At 40.0% G+C, this 23485-nt stretch overlaps 1 protein-coding gene across 2 annotated transcripts in view; it reads left to right on the top strand.

The window, feature by feature from the left end:
• CPS1 (carbamoyl-phosphate synthase 1) overlaps positions 1-23485 on the top strand; it is a 129556-nt gene that overhangs the window by 94226 nt on the left and 11845 nt on the right. For both annotated transcript variants that reach the window (XM_004427511.3, XM_087424881.1), the window contains 8 exons: positions 5584-5778; positions 6195-6262; positions 7956-8031; positions 12835-12912; positions 15292-15399; positions 17271-17360; positions 18700-18870; positions 21058-21132. In XM_004427511.3, coding sequence (XP_004427568.1) covers positions 5584-5778; positions 6195-6262; positions 7956-8031; positions 12835-12912; positions 15292-15399; positions 17271-17360; positions 18700-18870; positions 21058-21132 — 861 coding nt within the window. The remainder of the gene's footprint in view (positions 1-5583; positions 5779-6194; positions 6263-7955; positions 8032-12834; positions 12913-15291; positions 15400-17270; positions 17361-18699; positions 18871-21057; positions 21133-23485) is intronic.

The following is a 23485-nucleotide window of genomic DNA, read 5'->3' as shown; positions in this document are numbered from 1 at the left end:
AGGGCCAGTCTTCCTCTGCAAAAAGTGGAGCATTGGCAACGGATGTTAGCTCAGGGCTGATCTTCCTCATGAAGAAAAAAAAAAACAGAAAGAACTACTGGAAAATTTCAGCGTGACGTCCAGCAGTTGTGCCTTTTGGTGTGATTGCGGTTAACTCCCTACAGCAGAGAACCATCCAGAGGTGTAAAATATGGTCACTTAGAAAAAAGATGCTGAACTGGAGCCACAATGCTTAAATTCTGGTTTCCACTTGAGAACTCGTTGACTTGTGCAAATTACTTAACTTCTCTGTACTTCATCTTTTTTTGTTAATGAATCACGTGAGTGTAAAAGTGTGCTGCATGTAGGCAGTGTGAAGGGACAGGAGATTTGTGGTTGAACAATGTGATGATTTTGTTATTGTAAAGAAGAATAGGGACCAGGCCCGTGGCCTAGTGGTTAAGTTTGGTGTACTCTGCTTTGGTGGCCTGCGTTCGCATGTTCACATCCCAGGTGTGGACCTATACAACTCGTCGGCCATGCTGTGGTGGTGACCCACATACAAAACAGAGATACCAAAGATTGGCACAGATGTTAGCTCAGGGCTAATCTTCCTCAAGCGAAAAAAGAGGAAGATTGGCAATGGATGTTAGCTCAGGGTGAATCTTCCTCAGCAAAAAAAAAAAAAAAAACAATTTAACCATTTAAAAAAAAGAATGGATAAATTTAGGATAGATATATCACCATAGTTGTTTATTTTGGTCTGGCTTACTAATCTTTTAATATAATGACACTGAACCACTAGGTAGAATATACACAATTTTTAGTTCTATCTCTGACATGGTTTTTCTAATGATTTGTTAATACTCATTTCAGATACGTAGGTTGGCATCAAAACAAGTACGTTCTACAAATATCACTTGAACACCTTTAAATACCATCTTCAGCAGGATAGAGAGCTATAAAACCAGGTCCCTACCTTCAAGTAGGGACTCCTTTATTTTATTTATTAATATAAAACTGGGACTCCGGACATAAATATGTGAAAAATTATGTAATTGATTTAAAAATATTAACAAGCATTACAAGCAGTAACAGCAGGCATTTACACACAATTAATTGTTTCCTCGTGAAATACTTTAAGGAAAGATTAAAAACCTCTATGACTGCCTTTGGATGCAGTTACACATGGATATTAATGATTCCTTTTATTATAACTGAATTCAGGATGATGGAAAGAAATAAATTGGCCTTCTTTGAAGCTAATAGGCATTTATAGGGCTACTATATATTTTAAATGTTCTGTTGGAGAACATGACAACAATATTCCATTGATGTATCCTATAGGAAATGTTACATATCATACACACACACCATACACACGTGTACATATACGTGTGTGTGTTTCCTTTTATGAAGTGCTTGTGTATCTCCTCACAGCGGGATCCATAGGCTCCCTTGTCTCTTGTGATGGGTGTACCTCGACCTTCAGGTGGCTGCCCTTATCCGACCTTGGGTGCCCCAAGTGATGCTGAAGGCGCTGAGGCGTTCAGTGGTAAATTGCAGAAAATTGGAAGCACGTCTAAACTAATTCAAAAGCACACATTTGAGTCACTTAGAAGGGCAATAGGCATCCCCACGGATACGTAGCTACATGGGGTGATAGAAAGTGTGATGGCTCTCCTGGTCCAGGTCTCTTGGTCTAGTCCAGGACCGAGGCTGTTTTCATGGCATCACGGAAGCACCTTTGAAGAAACGTTGAGGGGATGTCAGAGAAGTAACGAGCCCGTGAGTGAGGCAGGCTGCTCTGGAGGATCTTGATCAGAGGCTGAGTGTGAGGGGATGGTAGGATGCTGAAGTCTCCTTCCCACTTCTTCTTATTTTTTTAATAGAAAGTGTTTGTTTATTTTTGATGTGTGAGTATGGAGAAGGGTCAAGAAAGTGAGACATTGGGTCAGCCATCTACAAGGCTTTGATAGATGGTATTTTGCTAGTTCACAGTTTTGCTTAGGACACTCTTTATGAGGGAAAAGATGTTCTCAAATTAGTTAGAGACTCATGGTTTGAAAAGTTATGTAAACAAATAACATTAGTTTTCTTCTACATTCAAGCCTCATGTAGGACCCATTCCTCAGTTCTTTTCGTATTTGTTCATTAAAAAACAGATTGAGTCTAAAAATACCAGGCCACATGTCTGACACCTTATGATGTCTCTGTCTGGTTTGAGTCCTTTTTAAATAATTTTTCTTGCTTTTACAGTGAGTACTTTATTGGATAATATCCCATAAAAATATACTCTTATTAACTATTTAATTATTGTATTTTTAACAACTAATATTGTATGTATATGTAGACAATGGTACCTCTGTAACACAGCTTGAGTTAAACCAATGAATGAGTGACAGACATTAATTAGTGGAAGGTAAAACCCATCCAAGAATGCTTGACTCTGAACTAGAATTGGGGCTCATTCCTAGCATTTGGTTTAACTGTAATTAAAAATAATGCTAAGGTTCTGCCTAAAGTGTAAAATATGTTTTACTAAAATATAAAACATGATCATTCTCCTTGGCAGATGTATAAAGAGCAGAGTTTGTAAGTTGCAGACAATACATAAAATAGCAAAACTCAGGGCCAGTTTGTAATGAAGTAAATGCTATTTCTGTTAGCAAGACAAATTTTATCACATTGCTTTATCTACAATACAGCATTTAACTTGTCCATAAACATAAGAACTGTCCAAAGTGATTAGAGTCTAAGAGAACTTAAGATATTCTCAAAAATGTTTGAAGTATTTTCTTTTAATTCCTTTATTTGTGGTATGATTTCAGCTTGGATATTGTTTCAGAAATATTCTTCACAAAAGAAAAACAAAAACAAAAGAAATATTCTTGTGTGGAGTTACGTTAGCTTAGTGATACCAGGTTTAAAAACATAGAAACCTAAGCTGGGTAAAAAGGTACAAACTATATCTAGGTAAGATCAGCAGAACTTTGGGGACTTAATGGAATTATTCTAGGCCTAAAGATTTTAGAAATCCGTGAAACAATATCTGAATTTTAGAATATTTTATTTCAGTAAATTACTTGAAAGTATTTAGGAGTAAGTGATTATGACAACGATGATAATTTTCCTGTGTGGGATGTCAGGTTCCCTTTCCTAAGTTCCTACAAGTTCTGGGCTTGGAGTTGGTGCCAGTTTAAGATAGAATTCCTCCACGAAACTGTCCTATGTTAACTTTATCCTACAAACATGTTCTCTTTTCCTGGATTCCTTTGCTATTTGGGCAAAATCTACACTATATCATCACACTATTTCTCTAAAACATCCTTGTGAGTGGGATTTATCTTCCCAATGATGATCTTTATTTCTGGAAGTCAATGATGAGGATAGGGTTTTGCAGTCAAAGTTTTTCTATCTACTACTTTTCAGAAAGAATGTTTTAGAAATAACTCTTCTCCTCTCCTCTAGCATTAGCCACCTTTGAAACCAGCCAGAAAAAGAGAGTAAGCTTAAGATTCAAAGATTTGGTATGTTAGTTAAGCATCTCAGCTTTACAATATGTAGAATTGAGTTCAAGTACTGGCTCTGTGTTTATTAGATAAGAAATGTGGGCACATCATTTCCCCTCCACTGAGCCTCAGTTTCTTTAGCTGTAAAATGGGCAGAGTAATAACTGCCTCAGAGGGATGCTATGAAGGTCAGAAAAGATGGTCTAGGCCGTGTAGTAACATCCTTAATAAACAGTAGCAGTTATATTGTTTTGCAAGTCAATTTCTTGAAAAACAAAAATCAATTTCATAGAGCTACTTTGAAAAATATTGGTATATTTATTAATTGAAGCCTTTTTATTCAACTTTAAGCTCCTGTTTAGTCCGAGTTCAATTTTTGCTCGTAGGTTGCTACTTCTCCCTTAATTTTAGAAGTTATTTTGAAGTCTTCTTTCACATGAGACTTTTTGTTTTCATTTAATTGAAGAATTAGTTTTTAAGCCTCTAAACTATTAACACTGCTAATAAACTAAAAATAATAAGCAATAAAAATATTATTAAAGAGAATAATTCTTAAAGCTTCAGAAAAAATGTATATTGAATATAAAAATGAAGATAAAAGTAGCGTAAGTGCACTTATAAACATGAAGAACTGTGGACTGTTCTTTTCAATACTGTTTACAATGCATTTAAGCACTTAAGGCAGGACGTTTACTTAGGGGGACTATCGTTTCTCTCAGCAGAGAGAAATTAGCTTCATCCCTGCTAAGAGCAGTATTTCAGAATGATTTTGAACAATGCTGAAATACATTTGACACATATCTATTACTTCAGCAATTCTAATATTCATTAGTAGGGCATTAGGGCAAACACAAATTATGCTAAGGTCAATGGCATATCAGATATTAGAATATTTTCTAGTATTTATAATGATGTCTTATTTACACACTTATAATGTATAAGACCTTTAATGTTTATTATCTTATTTAATCTATATAGTGACCTTGTGAAGCAGGAAGATATATTATCCTAACTTTACAGACAAGAAGACTGAACCTCAAGGGGGCTTTCACGAGGGAATCAAGATGAGAAGGGACTTTTAACTTCAAATCCAGTTCCCCGCCATCCCACATTGGCTCTCCCTCACCACTGTAACACCAGTCTTGAGAAAATTTGAGATTTGATGGCCTTCTTTTTTTTTTTTACTCTTGAAATTCTGACTGCTAATAAGAGATGAAGGTTAGAGATCCAGAGACTGCTTGAAGGCAAATAGTGAGAAAATAGAACTAAATTCAGTTATTGGGTACTGTAGACAGGTGGCCAGATGGCAATAAAGGAGAGAGGAAGTCAAACGGGAGGTAGGATTTAGACTGGACTTTAGTTTAGGGGTGGGGGGAGTTTAGACAAAGGATAGGAGAGGAGGAGACAGAAAACAGTGGCAGGGGAAGGTTGAGTGGTGCAGGAAGCTCGCCAAGGGGAATGTACCTAGTTGGGGACAGTGAGTAGAGTAGTCTTGGGGCTGAGAGGAGGGACGGTGGGTAAGATTGGAAAGTCTTCACTGCCCTAATGGTAATGAGTTTACACTTTATCCTTTCAGCAAAGAAAACCTTTGCAGAACTCTGAGTATAGGAGTAACTTGGTGAGGCAATCTTGTAGGATGATTTATCTGAATGTGAAGGGCTGGGCTGTGGGGGAACAGAAGAGGTGAGTGTTAGGAGAGATCTGCGTCCATTTAGGAAATCACAACAGTAGTCCAAGAATGAACTTATTATAGTGTAGAGTACATGATGTAAACATTCGTTGTCTTGATATCCTTTTTCTAATTGCCACATGTGAATGTTGCACATTTATGTAGTCGTGTGGAAGTGTTACTTGGTGATCGTGTGTAGTTGTATGGAATGTTAGATAGATTTTAGCATGTAAGTGCCTGGAAACTCAGAACTAAGTCCATTTATCTCTTTGTGGCATAACTTAATGTTACCCATTGGTGGGAGAAATGAAACTATCACTGTCATGTTAAGCATTTTCAGTAATGAAATGAAGACAGTATTAGCAAAGTTGTTCATTCATGATGAAGTTACCCCATGGCTGATGCTGAAGATGTCTTTTCCAGGCATGCGGTGGCTGCATCATATCAGTCGGGGGCCAGATTCCCAACAACCTGGCAGTTCCTCTCTACAAGAATGGTGTCAAGATCATGGGCACAAGCCCTCTGCAGATCGACAGGGCTGAGGATCGCTCCATGTTCTCCGCTGTCTTGGATGAGCTGAAGGTGTCTCAGGCACCATGGAAAGCTGTTAACACTTTGGTAAGGAGAGAAACACCTGTCTGTTTTTAATATTCACTTTTGAAGAGTCATAACCTGAGTGTTAACTACTGCAGATGTTAACTACAGGGCCGATAGAATGCACTACACTTAGTGAATTTACTTTAAAGTTGCTGTATTTCCATGATTGCAGTTAAACACTGGTTATTAACTGATAGTATTCTCGTTAAGATTCAGACAATGAAAAGAAATTCAAACTATTTTTGAACTAGATTTGATATTTAGAATTAGAAACTAGGCATTTTATGTATTTCGATGTCCAATTTACATTTTAATGGTGTCTTTTGAGAGAAAGAATAAAAGGAGTTGGGTTACCACTTGTTCTAATGATACCGTTCCACGTTTTTATTGAATCTTTTAAACTATTCATACTTTTTTTTGTCATTTCTATTAATTAGAATGAGGCATTGGAATTTGCGAAGTCTGTGGGCTACCCCTGCTTGTTGAGACCTTCCTATGTTTTGAGGTAATATGTTGTTTTCCAGAACAGTGACTTACAAATCAGGAGAGAGAGAACTGCATGCTTCATGCTAATAGCACTAGGCTTTGATGTGTAGTAATTTGTAAATCCATCAAGATCCCCAAACCAACACTGCCGGATCGCGGACCTGTGCACGGTCCCTCAGTTTAACACTCTTCCTTCAGGATGAAGAGATTGCAGTCCTGCATATTAGAAACGTGGCTTAAGGCATCTCCTGGCCAAAGTGAGGGAGGATAGTTTTATGTTGGAGAAGAGGATAATTAAAAAAACCAAAAAACAAAAACAAAACAAAGCAACCGTGGGATACCTTTCACCAGCATCTGTTCTCTAATTACCCAGAAGTGATAGCTCATCTGCGACTGCTGTTCCGCTCGTTCTGATGGTGGCTTTGTTTGAGTTTTTGAGATCACATTTTTTAATCGATGAGTAATAATGGTAAGGGACGTGGACAGTGAGGATTTTTTATATTAAACTTTGAAACTAAGTTCTATCATCAGAGGAGAAGTTGTGAATTATTACTTACTCTCTTCAGAAGTTACCCCATGTAAGGAACTCCTTCACTGAACAGGGGATAATAAGAGAAACACAACTTGCTGTGCACAATTTGAAAGTGTAAATGGAATTCGAGATGGGATCCTTTAAAAGAATGAAAAATTTCAAATGAGGTGAAAAACTTTCCTTTTTATTTGAATGACATTTTGTGTAAACCACAGTCTGATGATACTGCATACTTCTTTGGGGTATTGATGTGAGTTAATTTAAACAACACACAGACATTTAAGGGATGATTGCAGAAAGCAGCTTCGACTGTTCCTTTTCTTTTCTCATCTCTGCGATCTATCTGTATCTGTGTTCCAGTTTCCTATACTGTGACTTATCCACATTATTGCCTTAGCCTTTCTGTATGAAATAGATGAAGAAATTGAAAGCTCTTTATGCAGAAATTTGTAATAGAGTAGAAAAGGCAAAGAAAATACTACTTTTTAATAGGAAGTGGAAAGTAATATTTTTCTTATTTCTTCCCCTTAGCTTATTCCTTCCAGCTCTTTCTTTCTCCCCTCCCATTCCACTTTGAAAATCTCAAAATTCAGAGTAAATTGACTTCAGATAGCATTCTTTCTCTAGTATTTAGAAAGGCGGACACAGTTGAATACATTTCAGATACCGTACATTATATTTGCACACGTTACTAAAAAACAATGGATTCTTTTGTAACCTGGTTAAGGCAGCAGAAGGAGCTGCTTTGACAGGGAGCCCACGGGTTAAGACCAGCTGTTGGTAAGGAACTCTGAAGAAACAGGGTTAAGGAAAGCAGCTCCTGGGATCCATCCTGTCAAGGTTTAAGAATTACCTGGAACCAGTCGAGTTTACACAGTAAACCAGGAAGGACAAACCTTCTTGACGTGCCATCTCTGGAGCTACCGAGGTTCTCTTTGGGCAATATCACAGGTCTCACCCTGTACCTCATCCCCAACTCAGGCAATGTATTGGTCTGCTTGATTGTCCTGTTGATTAAATGGAGTCAAGTCTAAATTTAGAAAAAGGCACCTTCTTACTTGGCCCAGACTAGAACTAGAGGTTGCTTGGAACTGTTCTGAGAGGTAATCAAGTCTGACATGCTTTATTTCTGAAGTGGTAAGAGAAACTGACCTTTTATTTTTACCCCCTCCCTTCCCAGTGGATCTGCCATGAATGTGGTATTCTCTGAGGATGAGATGAAGAAATTCCTAGAGGAAGCCACTAGAGTCTCTCAGGTAGCATCCGATTTCCTCCTGGTGACTTTCACCTCTTCTGTTAATTGCTGCCTTATTTCATATGTTGTTTTTCTTTTCACACGTTGTTAGGACGGTTTTCCTTTTGTCTTCTACCCACTAGTCTCCTACATATGGGACTGAGAAAACTCAAATGCATTTAATTATATTTAGATCCTCAGGGTTAGTGGAAGAAGAGGGAGACAAGTGCGTATTCGATCAGCACAACAGAGACTGATGTGATTTTAGATCCCAGGAGCAAGGCTGGGGGAGCATCCTTGTCTGTTTATGAGTTAGATGCTGGCCAATTTATCCGTGGGATTCCCAGCCTCGAGGGCTGACCACCCATGCTCATCGTGAACCAGGGAAGGCTTTCCTGATTTCTAATTCTTGCACCTGGAGAGACCGCCTCAGTCAACCCTGTAACTTTAATAGTAAATCCCCTCGCTGACCTATTGATTTTTTTCCGTTTTGGCACATTCCATTTGTCGGTTAATAAAAATGTTTATAATTTTGTGGTGACTCAGCCGCCTCTCTCCACTGCCCCCAGCTTTTACTTCCTTCTTTGGCGTTACCTCAGTGTGATCCATTTAAGATTTCCCCGGTGGGGTTATTGATCTGCAGCCCATGTACTGTAAAGGATGAAAGTAATGTTTTCCTTTTAAAAGCTTTCAAAAGCTAGTTGGGCTTAAAAAAAGAGAGAGAGAGAGAAGAGCTTGATGTTAGGTAAGTGGAATTTAGAGGGAGTTGAGGAGTGAAATCAGAGGCATTTCAAAGAGGAATAAAGAGCGTGGATTATTCCTGCCCACGTGAAGCTGGGACCTCCCTTCTGTGTGGTAGTTTCTCCCCAAAGAAATTTGGTCAGTGAAGAGAGTGGATAAGGATAAAGAGGGAGAAGAGGCAAAGAGTCTGAAAAAAAGAACACCAAGTGGATTTTTGAATTCACTTTGGTGTGGAAGTCAGATAACTGAGGAGGGAACTCGCCAATGGGCCAGTTTTCGTTACCGTGCTGTGGAGTGGGACGCTGACTGCCCTCTCTATCTTATTTCCTGCCAGGGCTCCTGCCACTCTCCCCTTTGAGAAACCAGCAGCTAGACCCAGCTGGTCTCATGTGAATGATGAGCCAGGTGTCCTCTTTTCTGCCTGGAACCCTGGATCTCACAGGGCCTCTACTTGGTAGAATATATGTATATATTTTGGTGAGGAAGATCAGCCCAGGGCTAACATCCATTGCCAATCCTCCTCTTTTTGCTGAGGAAGATTGGCCCTGGGCTAACATCCATGCCCATCTTCCTTATATCTGGAACGCCTGCCACAGCATGGCTTGACGAGCAGTGCGTCGGTGAGCGCCTGGGATCTGAACCCCAGGCCGCCAAAGCAGAGTGCGTGAACTTAACCACTACGCCACTGGGCCAGCCCCCTTGGTAGAATATCTTTGAAGATATTTTTGTCTGCTGGCGTATGGCTAGAACCCATACAGACCCAAAGCTTTATAGTAGAGATGTTCTGATTGATTATTTTCTGGTTCACGTCTGCTCATCAAATTATAGGAGAATCTGGGATACTCAATTCCATGAATCTTGAATGACACCAGCCCCATAAATCATTCATCCATTTATATATTTATTCATATTTGGCACCTGCTGTATAATGACATTGTTCTCAGTGTCAGGGTTACACTCATGAAGAGATAGATGTAGTCTCTGCTCTCACAGAGGACTCTCTCTGCCAGGGACGTCAGACATCAAATAATTACAATTAAATATGTATGATGAGCATTGCAATAGAGAAAATACAGGATGCTGAGGGAGAGTATAAAAGTATTGGGGTTCAGGGCTGACCAGGTGGCATAGTGGTTAAGTTTGGTACACTCCACTTCAGCAGCATAGGATTTGTGGGTTTGGATCCCAGGCATGCATCTACACCACTCACCAAGCCATGCTGTGGTGGTGACCCACATACAAAATAGAGGGAGATCAGCACAGATGTTAGCTCAGGGCCAATCTTCCTCACACACACACACACACACAAAAAGTATTGGGGTCCAGGGTCCAGTCACTTAAGAAGGGCCTCTTAAATTGATTTAAAATGGTTGATTCAGAGTTAATTGGATGAAAAGTTCACATCGTGTGTGTGAGTAGAAAGAAAGACCAGCATGTGTAAAGGCCTCCACATGAGAGAGAGCACTAGAAAGTGCTCTAGAGTTTCTAGAAACTGATAAAGCATCCGGCATATGCTAGGATACCAAACATGGTGGGGAGTGTTGATTATAATGACGATGGAGAAGTAGACAGGCTAGACAGGAAGCAGATAGAGAGGACCTTGTCCATCGTTATAATGAGTTTGGATTTTCGTCATATTTTCTATTTTAAAAGGATCACTCTGCTGTAGTAGAGAGAGTGAATTCTGGGGCAAGACTAAATTCACGGAAAGAGGGTAGGGAGCTGTTGCTGTAGCTCAGGGTAGAGATGACAATGCCCTGGGTCAGAGAAATGATAGTAAAGATGGAGAGAAGTGCATGCATTCTAGAAATATTGAGGCTATGCACTGAAGGGAATAGTGAATGGATGGGGGTAGAGGGTGAAAGAGGATAAGATGTGACTCCTGAGTATCTGCCTTGGACGACTGGATAGATGGTGGTGCCATTTATTGAAATAGAAAACACTGGAGAAGGAGAAATTTCAGAGGGTGAAATAATATAGTTAATGTTTGACCTTTTCCATATGAGGTACCTGTGACGAGTCTAAGCGGGAATGCTTTGAAAGCAGAGGGTGATATAGATTCGGAATTGAGTGTCAGGATCGCGGCTAGAGATCGAGATGCAAGTGTAGATTTGGAAGTACAGAGCATATCATTTTAACTGAAGCTTTGAGATTGGAAACGGTCACTGAGGAGAGAGCGCAGAGGAAAAGGAACAGTTAAGACAGAAATGAGAGGAATATTGGCATTTAAGGGCTAAACAGAGAAGAAAGAACCGTGAAGGAACCTGAGAAAGAAGCGGGAAAACGTAGTGGAGCCTCCAAAGGGAGACTCGTCAAACAGGAGGCAGGGGCCTTCAACTCACACCACCCTCCAAACCCTGGACAAACCTTTCCTCAAGATGGGACCTACCCTGTGCTGCAGTTCACGCTCCAGAGCTCCTGGTGGGGTAAGGCTGAATCCAGTCTCCACTGAGACCACAAACTTAATAGCTCTTTCCTGCTGCCTCCTCCTGCTGTTCTAGCTCCCTCAATAAATCACTCAGGTGGGGCTGGAGAAGCTGACCAAGACAGCTGAGAAGCTTGGTCTTTTTTGAGGTTATACCATTATCATTACAGTTGTGTATTGTGTATTAGTGTATTAGGCTTTTGATGAAAAGGAAGTGTGGAAATTTGCCTTATTTAATAATAAATATTAAGAAGAGAGAAGCTTACTTATAGCATAAAACATTGGTTATTTTGAATTTTCTGCAAAATTCCATTCTATTTAAAGTGTTCTGTTAAAGGAGATAAGATATATTAAGCTTGACACATACATAGAAGATGATGAATCCATGACAGTGGCCAGAAGGGGTTTGTGTTCAGAGGACAAGGATGTTCAGAGAAGGCTTCAGGGAGGGGGTGGGTTGGAGCTAGGCCTTGAAGGATGAGTTGAGACTGGAAAGATGAAGCTGAGAAGGCGAGGTGGAGTGCTTACCAGGAGGAGAGGCATGCAGACAGGTGAAGGCAGGGTCAGGAGAGGCATGCGGACAGGGGAAGGCAGGGTCAGGAGAGGCACGCGGACAGGGGAAGGCAGTGTCAGGAGAGGCACGCGGAGAGGTGAAGGCAGGCTCAGGAGAGGCACGCGGAGAGGTGAAGGCAGGGTCAGGAGAGGCACGCGGACAGGTGAAGGCAGGGTCAGGAGAGGCACGCGGACAGGTGAAGGCAGGGTCAGGAGAGGCACGCGGACGGGTGAAGGCAGGGTCAGGAGAGGCACGCGGACAGGGGAAGGCAGGGTCAGGAGAGGCATGCGGACAGGTGAAGGCAGGGTCTGTAAGACAACAGCACGTGGTGCAGCTTGCTGGTGCCCAGGCCACAGAGGAGAGGAGATACCTACACCCGGAGCTCCTCACTCAAGCTCTTCGTTTCGTCTGGAAAACACAACTAGTGCTCAGTTGTGGGGGGAATCACGACACTGTCATGGAGGAACTGAGTATGGGAAACACCTCAAGAATGACAAGGGGTCTGAAACAGCTGAGGGCGTTTTAAGATTCATAAAGAAAAATGTTTGATTTTGCAGTTGCAAATGTCGTCCTCCATGTGGTTTAAGGCATGTCAATTCCAGGGAAAGGATTCTGTCTTTTGCCTAATAAGACTGAAACAGAGTGCTACTCTCCTTGTACGTTTTTTCCCCATTCTCCTGTGGAGAACTGATTTAGGAAACTGCAGTGCTTGGAAAAGATACGTGTAAGAAGAGAGAAAGAACCGAAACCAATAATAATATATATTTCTAGATAGAAAGGATTCATGATTTTGAAAACAGAGAAGGAACCCACATTCCACCCCCTCTTGAGACCCCTCTTTACTCCAACTCACCTAGAAGTCTATAATTGAAATTTCTAAACTCGTGTTCACTGAAGACTAGAAATTGGAGTAAGACCTTCTGCCTCACCGTAAGCAGAGAAGGACCTTGTTCTTACAAAACAAATTGGCTAATAAGTTTGTGTAGTACGTTTAGCATTAAGTTTTTTGCAAGTATTGCCCTGGTATTTATAGGCACATGATTTCCTTGATACTGTACATGCAATTTCAGCTAAGGTTTCTGTCCTTCTGTTTTCCTTGGTGGCAGGAACACCCAGTGGTGCTGACGAAATTTATCGAGGGGGCCCGGGAAGTAGAAATGGACGCCGTCGGCAAGGACGGAAGAGTAAGTGTTTTATCCCCGTCCCCCGATCTCTGCCTTCCCCGCAAAAAATTCTTTCTTGGCGATTTTGAAACATAACGCAGATTACAGTTCATGATTTCTACAAAACAGGTTTCTAATAATAGTGGACAAGCTGTTCAAAGAAATTTTCAAATTCACGGACAATTCGGTTGATGTGTCATGGGTGTCATATTTCTTGTGTTTCATACTGTTAGAATTTCTCTTTGATGATATTCACAATTAATTATCATCCTGTACTCATCGTTCTTTTTGAATAGATTTTCTCTCTCATTTTCTTTTGTCTGTGAGCTTCCTTTTATGTTTCAATGGATATTATAAAAACATCCAATACTTTTCTTTCTGAAGTTCCTAATTGAATCCCTAGTTTTTCTTCTCTCTTCATTTTCCACCCTCCCCTTTTTTGTCAGGTTAATAAAGGCGAAACTAAACAGAGTAGGGTGGATAAGGATAATAAGATAAAATTGGCTTACCATATCACATCTTATATTACGAATACAATGATTGCCTCCAACTCCAGGGAGAAATGAAAATGTGAAGATCGCTTTCCTTTAGTTTGCTAGCTGTGCTAATAAGGCATTTGTGTTTATCTTGAAATATATGAAGTTATGTTTTAGTGAGTCTATGTCATTTTATTTGCTTTAAGAAAAAGTAAAAAGTTTTCCTTCATCTTCTACTTTGCAGATACTTCAGAACACTATTGAAGATGTTAAATCTTTTTTCTTTCTTTTTTTGTCTTCCAGATAAACAGTTTAAAGTAGGATTGTTTACAAAATATATTAATATATAGTAATGATGACTTCTTACCACAGAATCATATAACCTTGAATTGAAACACCCTTAGAAATAATTTATTTCAACCCCTCACCCCCAAGGATGAGAGTTTTTTTCACAGCATCCCTGGAATGTGGTCATCTGTTTTCTGTTGTAATATTATAGGTATATATATTTATATTTTGTTTTTTGGAGGTTTTTTTTTTGGACATCTCATATATTTCTTCTCTGGAATGAAAGTTGGCTTCCCTTCCCCTTTTCAATATGTTAAGTATTTGAGACTGAGATATAAGATAAGAAGAATGTGACCAGACCAACGTGTCAGCAGAGCAAGTAAGACAGGCCCAGAGATGCCCCCGTGTTTTCCCACTGTGTCCTGGGAGAGTTGTGCTGGTCTGCCGGCCTGAGCTGGCCCCGGGTTGCTAGGACATGCTCTTGCCTAAGCTTCTCTCAGACATCAACCATCACCTTTTGGAAATGTTCCAGGTTATTCACATAATTTTTAAATAGTCACCCTCAGAAATGGACGTAGCACTTCAGATATATTATGATTTTTTCAGAGGTCAGTGGGACCATTGCCTCCTCATTTCTAGACACTATAAAAAAACTTGAGTGCTTTCTATGTGCTAAATATCATGCCAGACACTATATGTGTCTTCTCCTTTATCTTTCCAAACATTCTACGAGACAGATGGCATTGTTATTCCCATCTTATCAGAAACCAAGGCTAAGCAGATAAAGTACCCTGCCCAGGTCACAGAGCTCGTAAGTGACAGCAGGAGGACTGAGACTCAGATGTCACTCTGCTTTAAGTCCTCTACAAATCTGATAAGGAAATCTCCTCTGGAATTTATTTAAGTCTTTTACACTCACCCAATTATTCTCCCCCATTCTCAACTTTATCATTTCCTAAAGACACACACGTTATTAACATTCAGGTTATAGTGTTTGAGATCATAAACTTTGGAATCCGACAATAAGGTTCAGAATCCTAACTTGGCCACATAGTAATCACAAGTACATGGGTTATTTATTCTTATATTTTTCTTACCCTAGTTTTCTTACCTCTAAAAGAAGACAAGAATATTTTCCTCTTGCTTCCCTCTTCTCTCAAATTTTGGTTTAAAGATCTCTTGATCTTTAGATCTCAAGTCTTCTTTCTGGTCCACTAAGTTATGACATTTTTCTAGCTAGATATTCACCTCTCACATGTTCATTTCTTTTCCAGTGTCTAAAACTTAACCCTGAAGGAAAAGATAAAGAGACTCCCAGTGCCTCCCAAACGCTTTAGTTTCCTATCTGTTCTTAAAAGTCGATATGAGTTGGTTTACTTGTCCTCTTTTCCTATTATTTCTACCCATTTTGATCAATGGAAGAGGGAGGTAAGCTCTCAGCCACTCTAACTGCCTCTATAGGCAGCCTGTCCCTGCACAGGGAAGCTTACTAAGTCTATGTGTGCAGTTAGGGACTGCAAAGGACACTCAACAGGGACTTAGCAAAGGAACCTCTCAGTGCTCGAGGCACACGTTAGAATTGAATTGTCATTGAATCTTTCCCCTGACAATCTTTCTAAAATCTTCTTTTGGCCAGGTTATCTCCCATGCCATCTCTGAACACGTGGAAGACGCAGGCGTCCACTCGGGAGATGCTACTTTGATGCTGCCCACGCAAACCATCAGCCAAGGAGCCATTGAAAAGGTCATCATTTATAAATAAAAGTGGAAGGGGAAAAAGCAAAGATTAAAACATTTATTTTAACTAGATAGCAGTGTAGGACATGCCCCAGGTCGATTTGGTTATGAGGGGCACTTCCTTGCTCTGATTAGGCTGGGTATTTTAAAGATAATTTCCTTCACTGCCCTTTAGGGCTCATGAGGTTGGATACTAGTGCTTTGGTTCTCCAGCTTCAGTGTGCATCATAACCACCTAGAGGACTGATTAAAACACAGATGGCTGGACTCAGCCCCAGTTTCTGATTCTGTACTTCTGAGTGAGGCCCCAGAATTTGCATTTTTAGCAAGTCCCCAGGTGATGCTGTTGCTGCTGGTCTGGGGACCACATTTGGAGAACTATGGCTGCTGAGGATTCCAATGTTTGAGAGCCGCTTACAAGTGAGCAGGATGTAAAGCCATATCTCTCAGTTAGAAACAGGTGTACAGCAGTCATGCAGGAACCTTCTGGAACCGATGCTTTCACTGTCCACCCCTAACCTCACCTCACGCCATCGCTTTCTGATATGTCTCTTTTGACCACTCTTTCTCTCTTTCTCTCTCTCTTTCTTTCTTTCAAGATCGGCCCTGAGCTAACATCTGCCAATCCTCCTCTTTTTGCTGAGGAAGACTGGCCGTGGGCTAACATCCGTGCCCATCTTCCTCCACTTTATATGGGACGCCACCACAGCATGGCTTGCCAAGCGATGCATCGGTGAGCACCCGGGATCCGAACCAGCGAACCCTGGGCTGCCGCAGTGGAACATGCGCACTTAACCGCTTGCGCCACCGGCCCGGCCCCCTGACCCCTCTTTTAGAACCGCTGCTTTAACGATTCTCCCAAGAACGATGCCTCTGCCTCCACACTCAGTAGGCACTGCTAGGTGTATTCTTAGAAACTCTCATCTTAAGTTGTTTTGGGTGTTCCTTTAGTCTTCAGGTATATTAGGCTTGGCTTTTTTAGTGAGACTTTCCAATAATCCTGCCACCAGCATCTAGGCAGGCCTGCCTGTCTGGCTGTACATTGGGCTGGATTCTGAAAGTCTTACTTCGTTCTAGAGTGTGATGGTAGCAGGATGCTCTGTAATACCAGCAGCATAAAAGAACAATATCCTTGGATTTCAAGTGCACTTCAGTTTCTTATGGCAGGATAAATGAACTGAAGAACCCAGATTTTTCCAAATCTCTCAGCACTCAAAGTGTCGTGGACGCTACTTCCTTTTATAACCAATTAAGTTGCTGAACCACTCTGGTAAGGGTAGTGAATGAGGAGCTCTTGCTTCTTGCAGTCAGTGCCCTCTCTTGGCGTGGGTACTTCTGACTCTGGTTATAGGATACGAGAATTCCTATGTGTGACAAGCAGAGCCTCCCAGCAAGGAAACACAATTTCCTTCTGACCATAATATCTACCCTTGTAGAGGCCAGGGCAACAGAAAAGCAACATAAAAGAAATCTCTCTGGTCTCTTTGCAATACCTTATAATCTCAGGGCCTGCACCTCAGCAGGTAGGTCATCAGATTGACGTAGAGTTCAGACTACAGTTTCTGATGCTGAAGCAACTGGATCAAGAGAATTCCATTTAGCCCTCAAAGTAAAACCAGAGTATATAATTGTAGGTAGATAGGGGCATGCAGCAGAGAGATAATCCTATAACATTATTTGTTCTTTTCCCTACTATCTTGTGAATATTTAGTATATATTATTTTGTTAATAGAAGCCTAATAGTGGCTCTATTATTATTATTAATGAAGATGTAGCTCTCTGTAAAGAGAAATCTAAATTTAGGGTGCTGTACCTTTTTTCCTTGTTTTTTAACTAAGGTGTACTGCTTAGCATTATGTCATTGTCCTTTTGACCTAGGTGAAGGATGCTACACGAAAGATTGCAAAGGCTTTTGCCATCTCTGGCCCATTCAATGTCCAGTTTCTTGTCAGAGGAAACGATGTCTTGGTAAGAAATGCCAAGGTGATGGAGGGGACACCACTGCTGTGTTAGGTTGTGTTGGTTTGCATCTCTCTGGTCATCTTCTCTGTGAACATAACCATAGAACCACTGAGGCACTGGCGGCTGGTCGTGTATGAGGGTGGTGTGTTACACAGCATATAATGCCTGTTGTGTCTGAAGGCACAGGGTCCTGGGGGCACTGGTGTGTCAGGCACAGCTTTGTAAAGCACTCTGACCCCTGGAAAGATCACTGTCTGCCTTCTCCAGTATAGTGTAGATGGATACAGTGACTGTCAAAAAGTAATCTGAATGTGTAGAATAGTCATAAATTACGTGCACTGAAGTTCTACTTTACTCTTGACCCAGAGAAGAAAGCTTTTTGGATACCATATACCAAAAAAAAAAAAAAGTTAAATCAACTAGATTAGTCTTAATTTAGTCTATTTAATGTAACTAATGAGTAACCAATATTGATTCAGCACCTACTATGCAAAGTCACGTGGTGACTACAAAGATGCATGCGCCGTGTCTGCGTGCAAAGATCTTTAATTTAGTGAGGACTGGGAAGAAGATGAATTTGTAGATAAGTATAACATATGGTAGATTATAATAGAAGGGATGTGCAAATAAAATGGTATTGGAGTCATAGAACAGAGCATGTTTGCCAGTGTGTGTATGTGTGTGTGTGTGTGTGTGTGTGTGTGTGTGTGTGCATGAGCATGTATTTGAGTGTCCTCTGCCTGGTTTGGAGTGGATCGCGAAAGACTTCAAGGTAGATTTTGCATTTTGAGCTGGATCTTAAAGAATGGCTGGGATTTTGACAAGTAAAGGAAGTTGGGAAGGACGCTGCACATAGATAGAACATCTACGAGAAAATTCAGCACATTTTGGGAGATTGTGACGAGTTCAGTTTAGCAAGATCATTTTTTCCATGGAAATAGTGGAAGGTAAATTGGAAAGTAAGATTGGGGCCAAGAAATGATACAAGAGAAGGTGTATTGAGGCAGAGGGTGGAAGGCCTTCACGGGCTAACCTTCAATCTGATGGCCAATGGACATGCAATGCAGGCATTATCTGAGCTCTGCATTAGAATAAATCTGTCAGCAGTTCATGGGGATGGAATTGTGGCAAGGGGATGGAAGAAAGTCAGAGTTTAAAGATACTGACTGAAAGGAAACCAGTTAGCGAAGGTGCAAGCAGTGGGGAGAGAAGGGAGAGCCTGGCCAAACAAGAGCTGGTCCCCAGTCAATCACAGCTGGACACCAAGTGGCAGGGAGAAGATTAACATTATTGTCCTTGGCTCTTACCATCTTTTCTCTCCTTTCGAATTTTGCGCTCTCTCCAGGTGATTGAATGTAACCTGAGAGCTTCTCGATCCTTCCCATTTGTTTCCAAAACACTGGGGGTCGACTTCATTGATGTGGCCACCAAGGTGATGATTGGAGAGAACGTTGATGAGAAACCTCTTCCAACATTGGAGCATCCCATAATCCCTGCTGACTATGTTGCAATTAAGGTAACGTGTTCAGAAATCTGTTAGCCATTTTGTAAATTCCAAGTAAATTAAAGGAATAATTTTTCATCAAAAATAATCTTGCTGCTTTATGAACCTTCTAACTAAGGTGCTGGACTAGAGATTCATGTTTCCTTTGAATTCTGCAATGCACTTGCACTACAGGTGACTTTATGTAGACTATTGTGCATTTCAAAAATTAAAAAAAATAATTTAGAATTACTTAACTTCAAAACCAACTAGCTGAGTGAGTTATAAACCACGTGTAGGCAGCTGATGCGTGATGGTGCTAGTTTAGTCGGTAAACAGAAATTCTGGAAATATTTTGTTAGGATAAGGCTTGAATTATGCCCCTTTTGAATTGTACCAAGACTTCAGGATGCATGAATCTTGTAAAAGTTTACTCTGTGGTGTTGGTTAAATTCTTATTACCTAGGCCGTCTTTGCTTAGTTTCTATTTTCTTCAGTGGCATAACTTTTCTACTTGAAAAGTTGAGATAGCAGTTGCTGTTTACAATGGTGCTGTGAGGGTGATAAAACTGATGGCAGCTTTATGAAGAATGACCAGGAAAATGTAAGGTTTGTCCACTAATTTCCTGTATCTATGTATATTTCTAATAATACCTTAATAATAAAGTGATTTTGCTCTTCTAGCTGCCTCACTATGCCCACGAACAGAGTATTTATAATTATGACCTCTCACTACGTCACTGGACAGGCATGAGGATTAGTAAGATATTATATAAATATATTTGAATTTTTTAGATGAATCACACAATGAAGTTAATTTATATTGTGTGATATATTTATGTGACATTTACATGTTTTGAATGCCTTCAAAAAATTTCCCTTCCTATGGGTACTAGTGACTTCAACCATGATCGTGTTACAGCTGAGACTCTGACTTCTGACTTTTACAGTGGAAGCTTTCAGTTGAAGCTATAAATCAAAATATATTTATTAATCTTACTTAAGTTAATAATTTAGGATGCCTTGGATTTTGTAGTGCCCTGAGATGGAATGTCACTTTTTATGTTGGGGGAGGGTGGCATTTTATTCCTGGAGACTATGACACAACATAAAGTGTTAAAGATTTCAGTGGGAATATATATCCGTAGGACTTTTTTGTTTGGGACCAACAAATAGAAAGCCCTGAAAAATATTTTTATGCTGGAGATTCTATACATGAATTTCAAACTCATGTTTTTTTGTTCATAGACACAGGAATATACACACACATACGTGTATGAAGCAATTTCCAACTAAAACAATATTGATGGATAGATATGCATTTTTCAAAATGCACTGTGTCTTCTAGTTTACTTCGTTCCTAGTTATCATTGCATATAAATCTTGACTTTTTCTTCAAATTACTTATTCATAGTCAATGTTAATATAGCCCTAGTTAGGTGGGTGGATATCAAGAGATGAGAGTATAGAGAAATTGGATTGCAGGTATATATAATAATTCGACTAAGAAGCCCCAGTGAAATGACCCCAGCCAGAATTCCCATGATAACTTGGAATCAAGGAGGAATCGTCTAGACTAGATAAATGGATCTATGCAAGAAACAAGAATTTTGTTCTTAGTGAGTTGCACTAATAAAATAAATGAAAAAGAAGCACTCCTATCTATGTTCTAGTTCATATGAAAATTCTGGGCAAAAATGTTTCCAAGCAAAATCTTTATCAAAGCTTTTAAGAGGTGTCAACAGCAATTTAATGTCTCAGAAGTCAGCTTCCAGACAGACATTTTTGGCAAGATGGCTTGTTGGAAGTTCAAATGATCAGAACAAGGAGAGGAATGTTTCAAAAGCCTACCAAGAAAAAAATGTGTTTGAACACTGTGTTTGGGGAGACCAATGCCCAGTAGACTTCGTTTGAAATCCCTCCAATAAGAATATGTGTAGGCCAGATTAGAAACACTAGCCTAGACTGGTCACAGGGCCCCTATTTACAGAAATAATTTGTGATTATTTAACCCAAGTTTTTGGCCAACAGCTCAAGAAATTCTTGGAACAGAGTTGTAAAGATATTTTTCAAGTCAGATGTTTGAACCGAAGAGATTATTTTTACGTGTCCACCAAGGCTAAATGAATCCTATGAGAGATGATTCACTAAATATATTTATCCTCTCTTATTCCTTTCATATCTTTCTCTCACATTTTTTCTCCCTGTTATTTCTGACAGGCTCCAATGTTTTCCTGGCCCCGGTTGAGGGATGCTGACCCCATTCTGCGATGTGAAATGGCTTCCACTGGAGAGGTAACTAGTTAATGATCCATGAACATTTTCATTTAGTTTGAAATCTATGGTTTTAAGACCTGACTATAGTAATATAAGTAAGTTAATAAGTAGTAAGGGGGACACAAACTTCTGCTATTGGAGCAAGTCTGAAAGGGCTTAAGAATTTTGAACTGAAGAAAAATCTTTTACTTTTGTGGACCAGAGTCTACATTCCCACTTATATTTCAACGTGAATATAATACATGTGTTCCTAATTCATTTCCACACTACATTTGGAACATCTTTCAAATATTTCTCTAGACATCTAAGTAAATATTTTCTGGGTATTTCTTTTTATTTTAAGGTTCTCAGGTCTCTCTGTCACGGCGCTTCCTCCACTGCCCCCAACTGCCCCACTTGCTAATATGAAATTAGATCCTTGGATTTTTATTAGCAATATGTAGAATGAATGCACAGTGTTAGAGAGATCATGTACCTAAATATTGTAGAATCTGCAGATATATGCAGAATCCTAGAACCACTTTCAAAGCAACTTTTAACCTCCTGGGGATCATCTAAAAACTATAATGGAGCTGGCCACTGGATGTCCCTCTTCACTTGTGTTGGGACTCTGTCAGCTGAAGGTTTCTTCAAGAATGTGAAATGTATTTCTGTAGAGAGCTGTCAGATTCTAGAAAGTTCCCTACATGTCAGTGTCAGGACATTTTATGAATCACCTGGCCCTTGACAGACTTACCAGATACAACCTTCAGATTCTCGTCAGTGCACACGGAAATGGCAACATCAGGCTGGGAGGCATCACTGTTTCCTCTTGGTATTAAGGGAAACCTGAAAGGGGAAAATATTTAATTGCAGCAGATACGTGATGCTGTATATGGTTGCCTGGTTACAAGAAAGATCTGTGATGAGAAGCCAAGCGAGACAGACAGGCAGGCGTTGAAGAATAAATGACTATCGTGTTTGTATTTGGACTGATGCTTGCTTCCTTTGAGCCTCTTTGTTGCTTCTTTTAGTTTAATAGGTGAGAAAACCTAAGTTTAAAACGAGGGACCTATGTTACATTTCTCGGCTGTTTAGGGAGATTCTCCGTAGCTTCTTCTTGATCCCATGGTCACTCGGCAGTAGGGCTATTTTCAGTTGGTCCAGGATTCAGATCAGGGAGAGATCTGTTTTCCTTCCTGCTGTTTTCTTTAGTGTGGAAAATTTATTTTTAGTGCCAATGTCCATTCTTTCTCCAGACATACATTATTGGTGTTGTCGAGATATGAAAATATGGAGGAATTAGAAATTCAGCTCCCCCTGGTTGTATCTGTTTCCGAAGTATAAAGAGAGAGAATTCTTCCTCCATTGTTAGAGTAATATTTCCAAGTGTCACCAAGTGTGGTGTTGCAGTGTCTATTTTATAACTGAAATCAGGATAATAATTCTAACTTAGTGAAATCTCAGTTGTGCTTCAAAGAGACATTTTCAGTTGTCAAATGCCTTCTTGTGGGATTGAATAAACCTTTAGCTTATGATCTAGGAAGTGGCGTTTTATTTTCCTACTGGTGGGGTGGGGATGTTAGTCCTAATCTGTCCTGGAATATCTACCTACTTCCTATGTTTTGTAGAAAACTACTGAAGCCTCTTATATGTGTTGTATCTGCACATGTGATGAGATTGCCTAGGTTCTTTCAGTAGAATTTGGGTCCCCTTAACTTAGGTTGACATTATGTAAGTTAGTTGGCCAGTACTTGACCAAAGAAAATGTTCGCTATGGAATGAAAAGCAGCATGTGCTGGTGATCGACTGAAGGTCATAGTCATGAGAACTTTCCTTTCACAGTAAGGGAGTCATTTGCTTAAAGAATGAATTTAGCCTTCAGCGTTTCTTACTATAATGGTGGTTCTGTATCTGTGCCAGATGATGATGTGCATGGCAGAATCTACTCCCAGTGTGCTCAGATATACCACTTGTCCTATAGTTATGGTGGCCATTTGACTCGCATGTATATTGTAGCACAATTACAATAGGTAAAGCTTCTGCATATCCTAACATTATATGTTAGTTTGAAATTGTTTTTTGCATATGGCTATGGTGTTCAGGATTAGTAACAGGGTATTTTGGTTCATTTGGTTCATTTTGTGAAAATGATAAACAAAAAACAAGCTCCTTTGAGATTTTCGTGGATTGGTGTTGTCGAAATATGAAAATATGGAGGAATTAGAAATCCATGAATTTCTCAGAAGGCTTTCTCATAAGCTGTATGAAATTACTCCTAACCGGTTGTCAGCAGTTATGCGTTTGTGCTGCTGACCCGAGAATTTATGCTCTGCTGCATAGCATTTGGGACTTGTACTGTTATTTAAACATTAAGTCATATTAACATTTG

This window comes from Ceratotherium simum, chromosome 37 (genome assembly GCF_057802395.1).
Source record: "Ceratotherium simum simum isolate JZ-2026a chromosome 37, ASM5780239v1, whole genome shotgun sequence".
In the NCBI taxonomy this organism is placed as follows: domain Eukaryota; kingdom Metazoa; phylum Chordata; class Mammalia; order Perissodactyla; family Rhinocerotidae; genus Ceratotherium; species Ceratotherium simum.
Note: the sequence above shows the minus strand (reverse complement) of the source record. Positions and strands in the feature narration are given on the sequence as shown.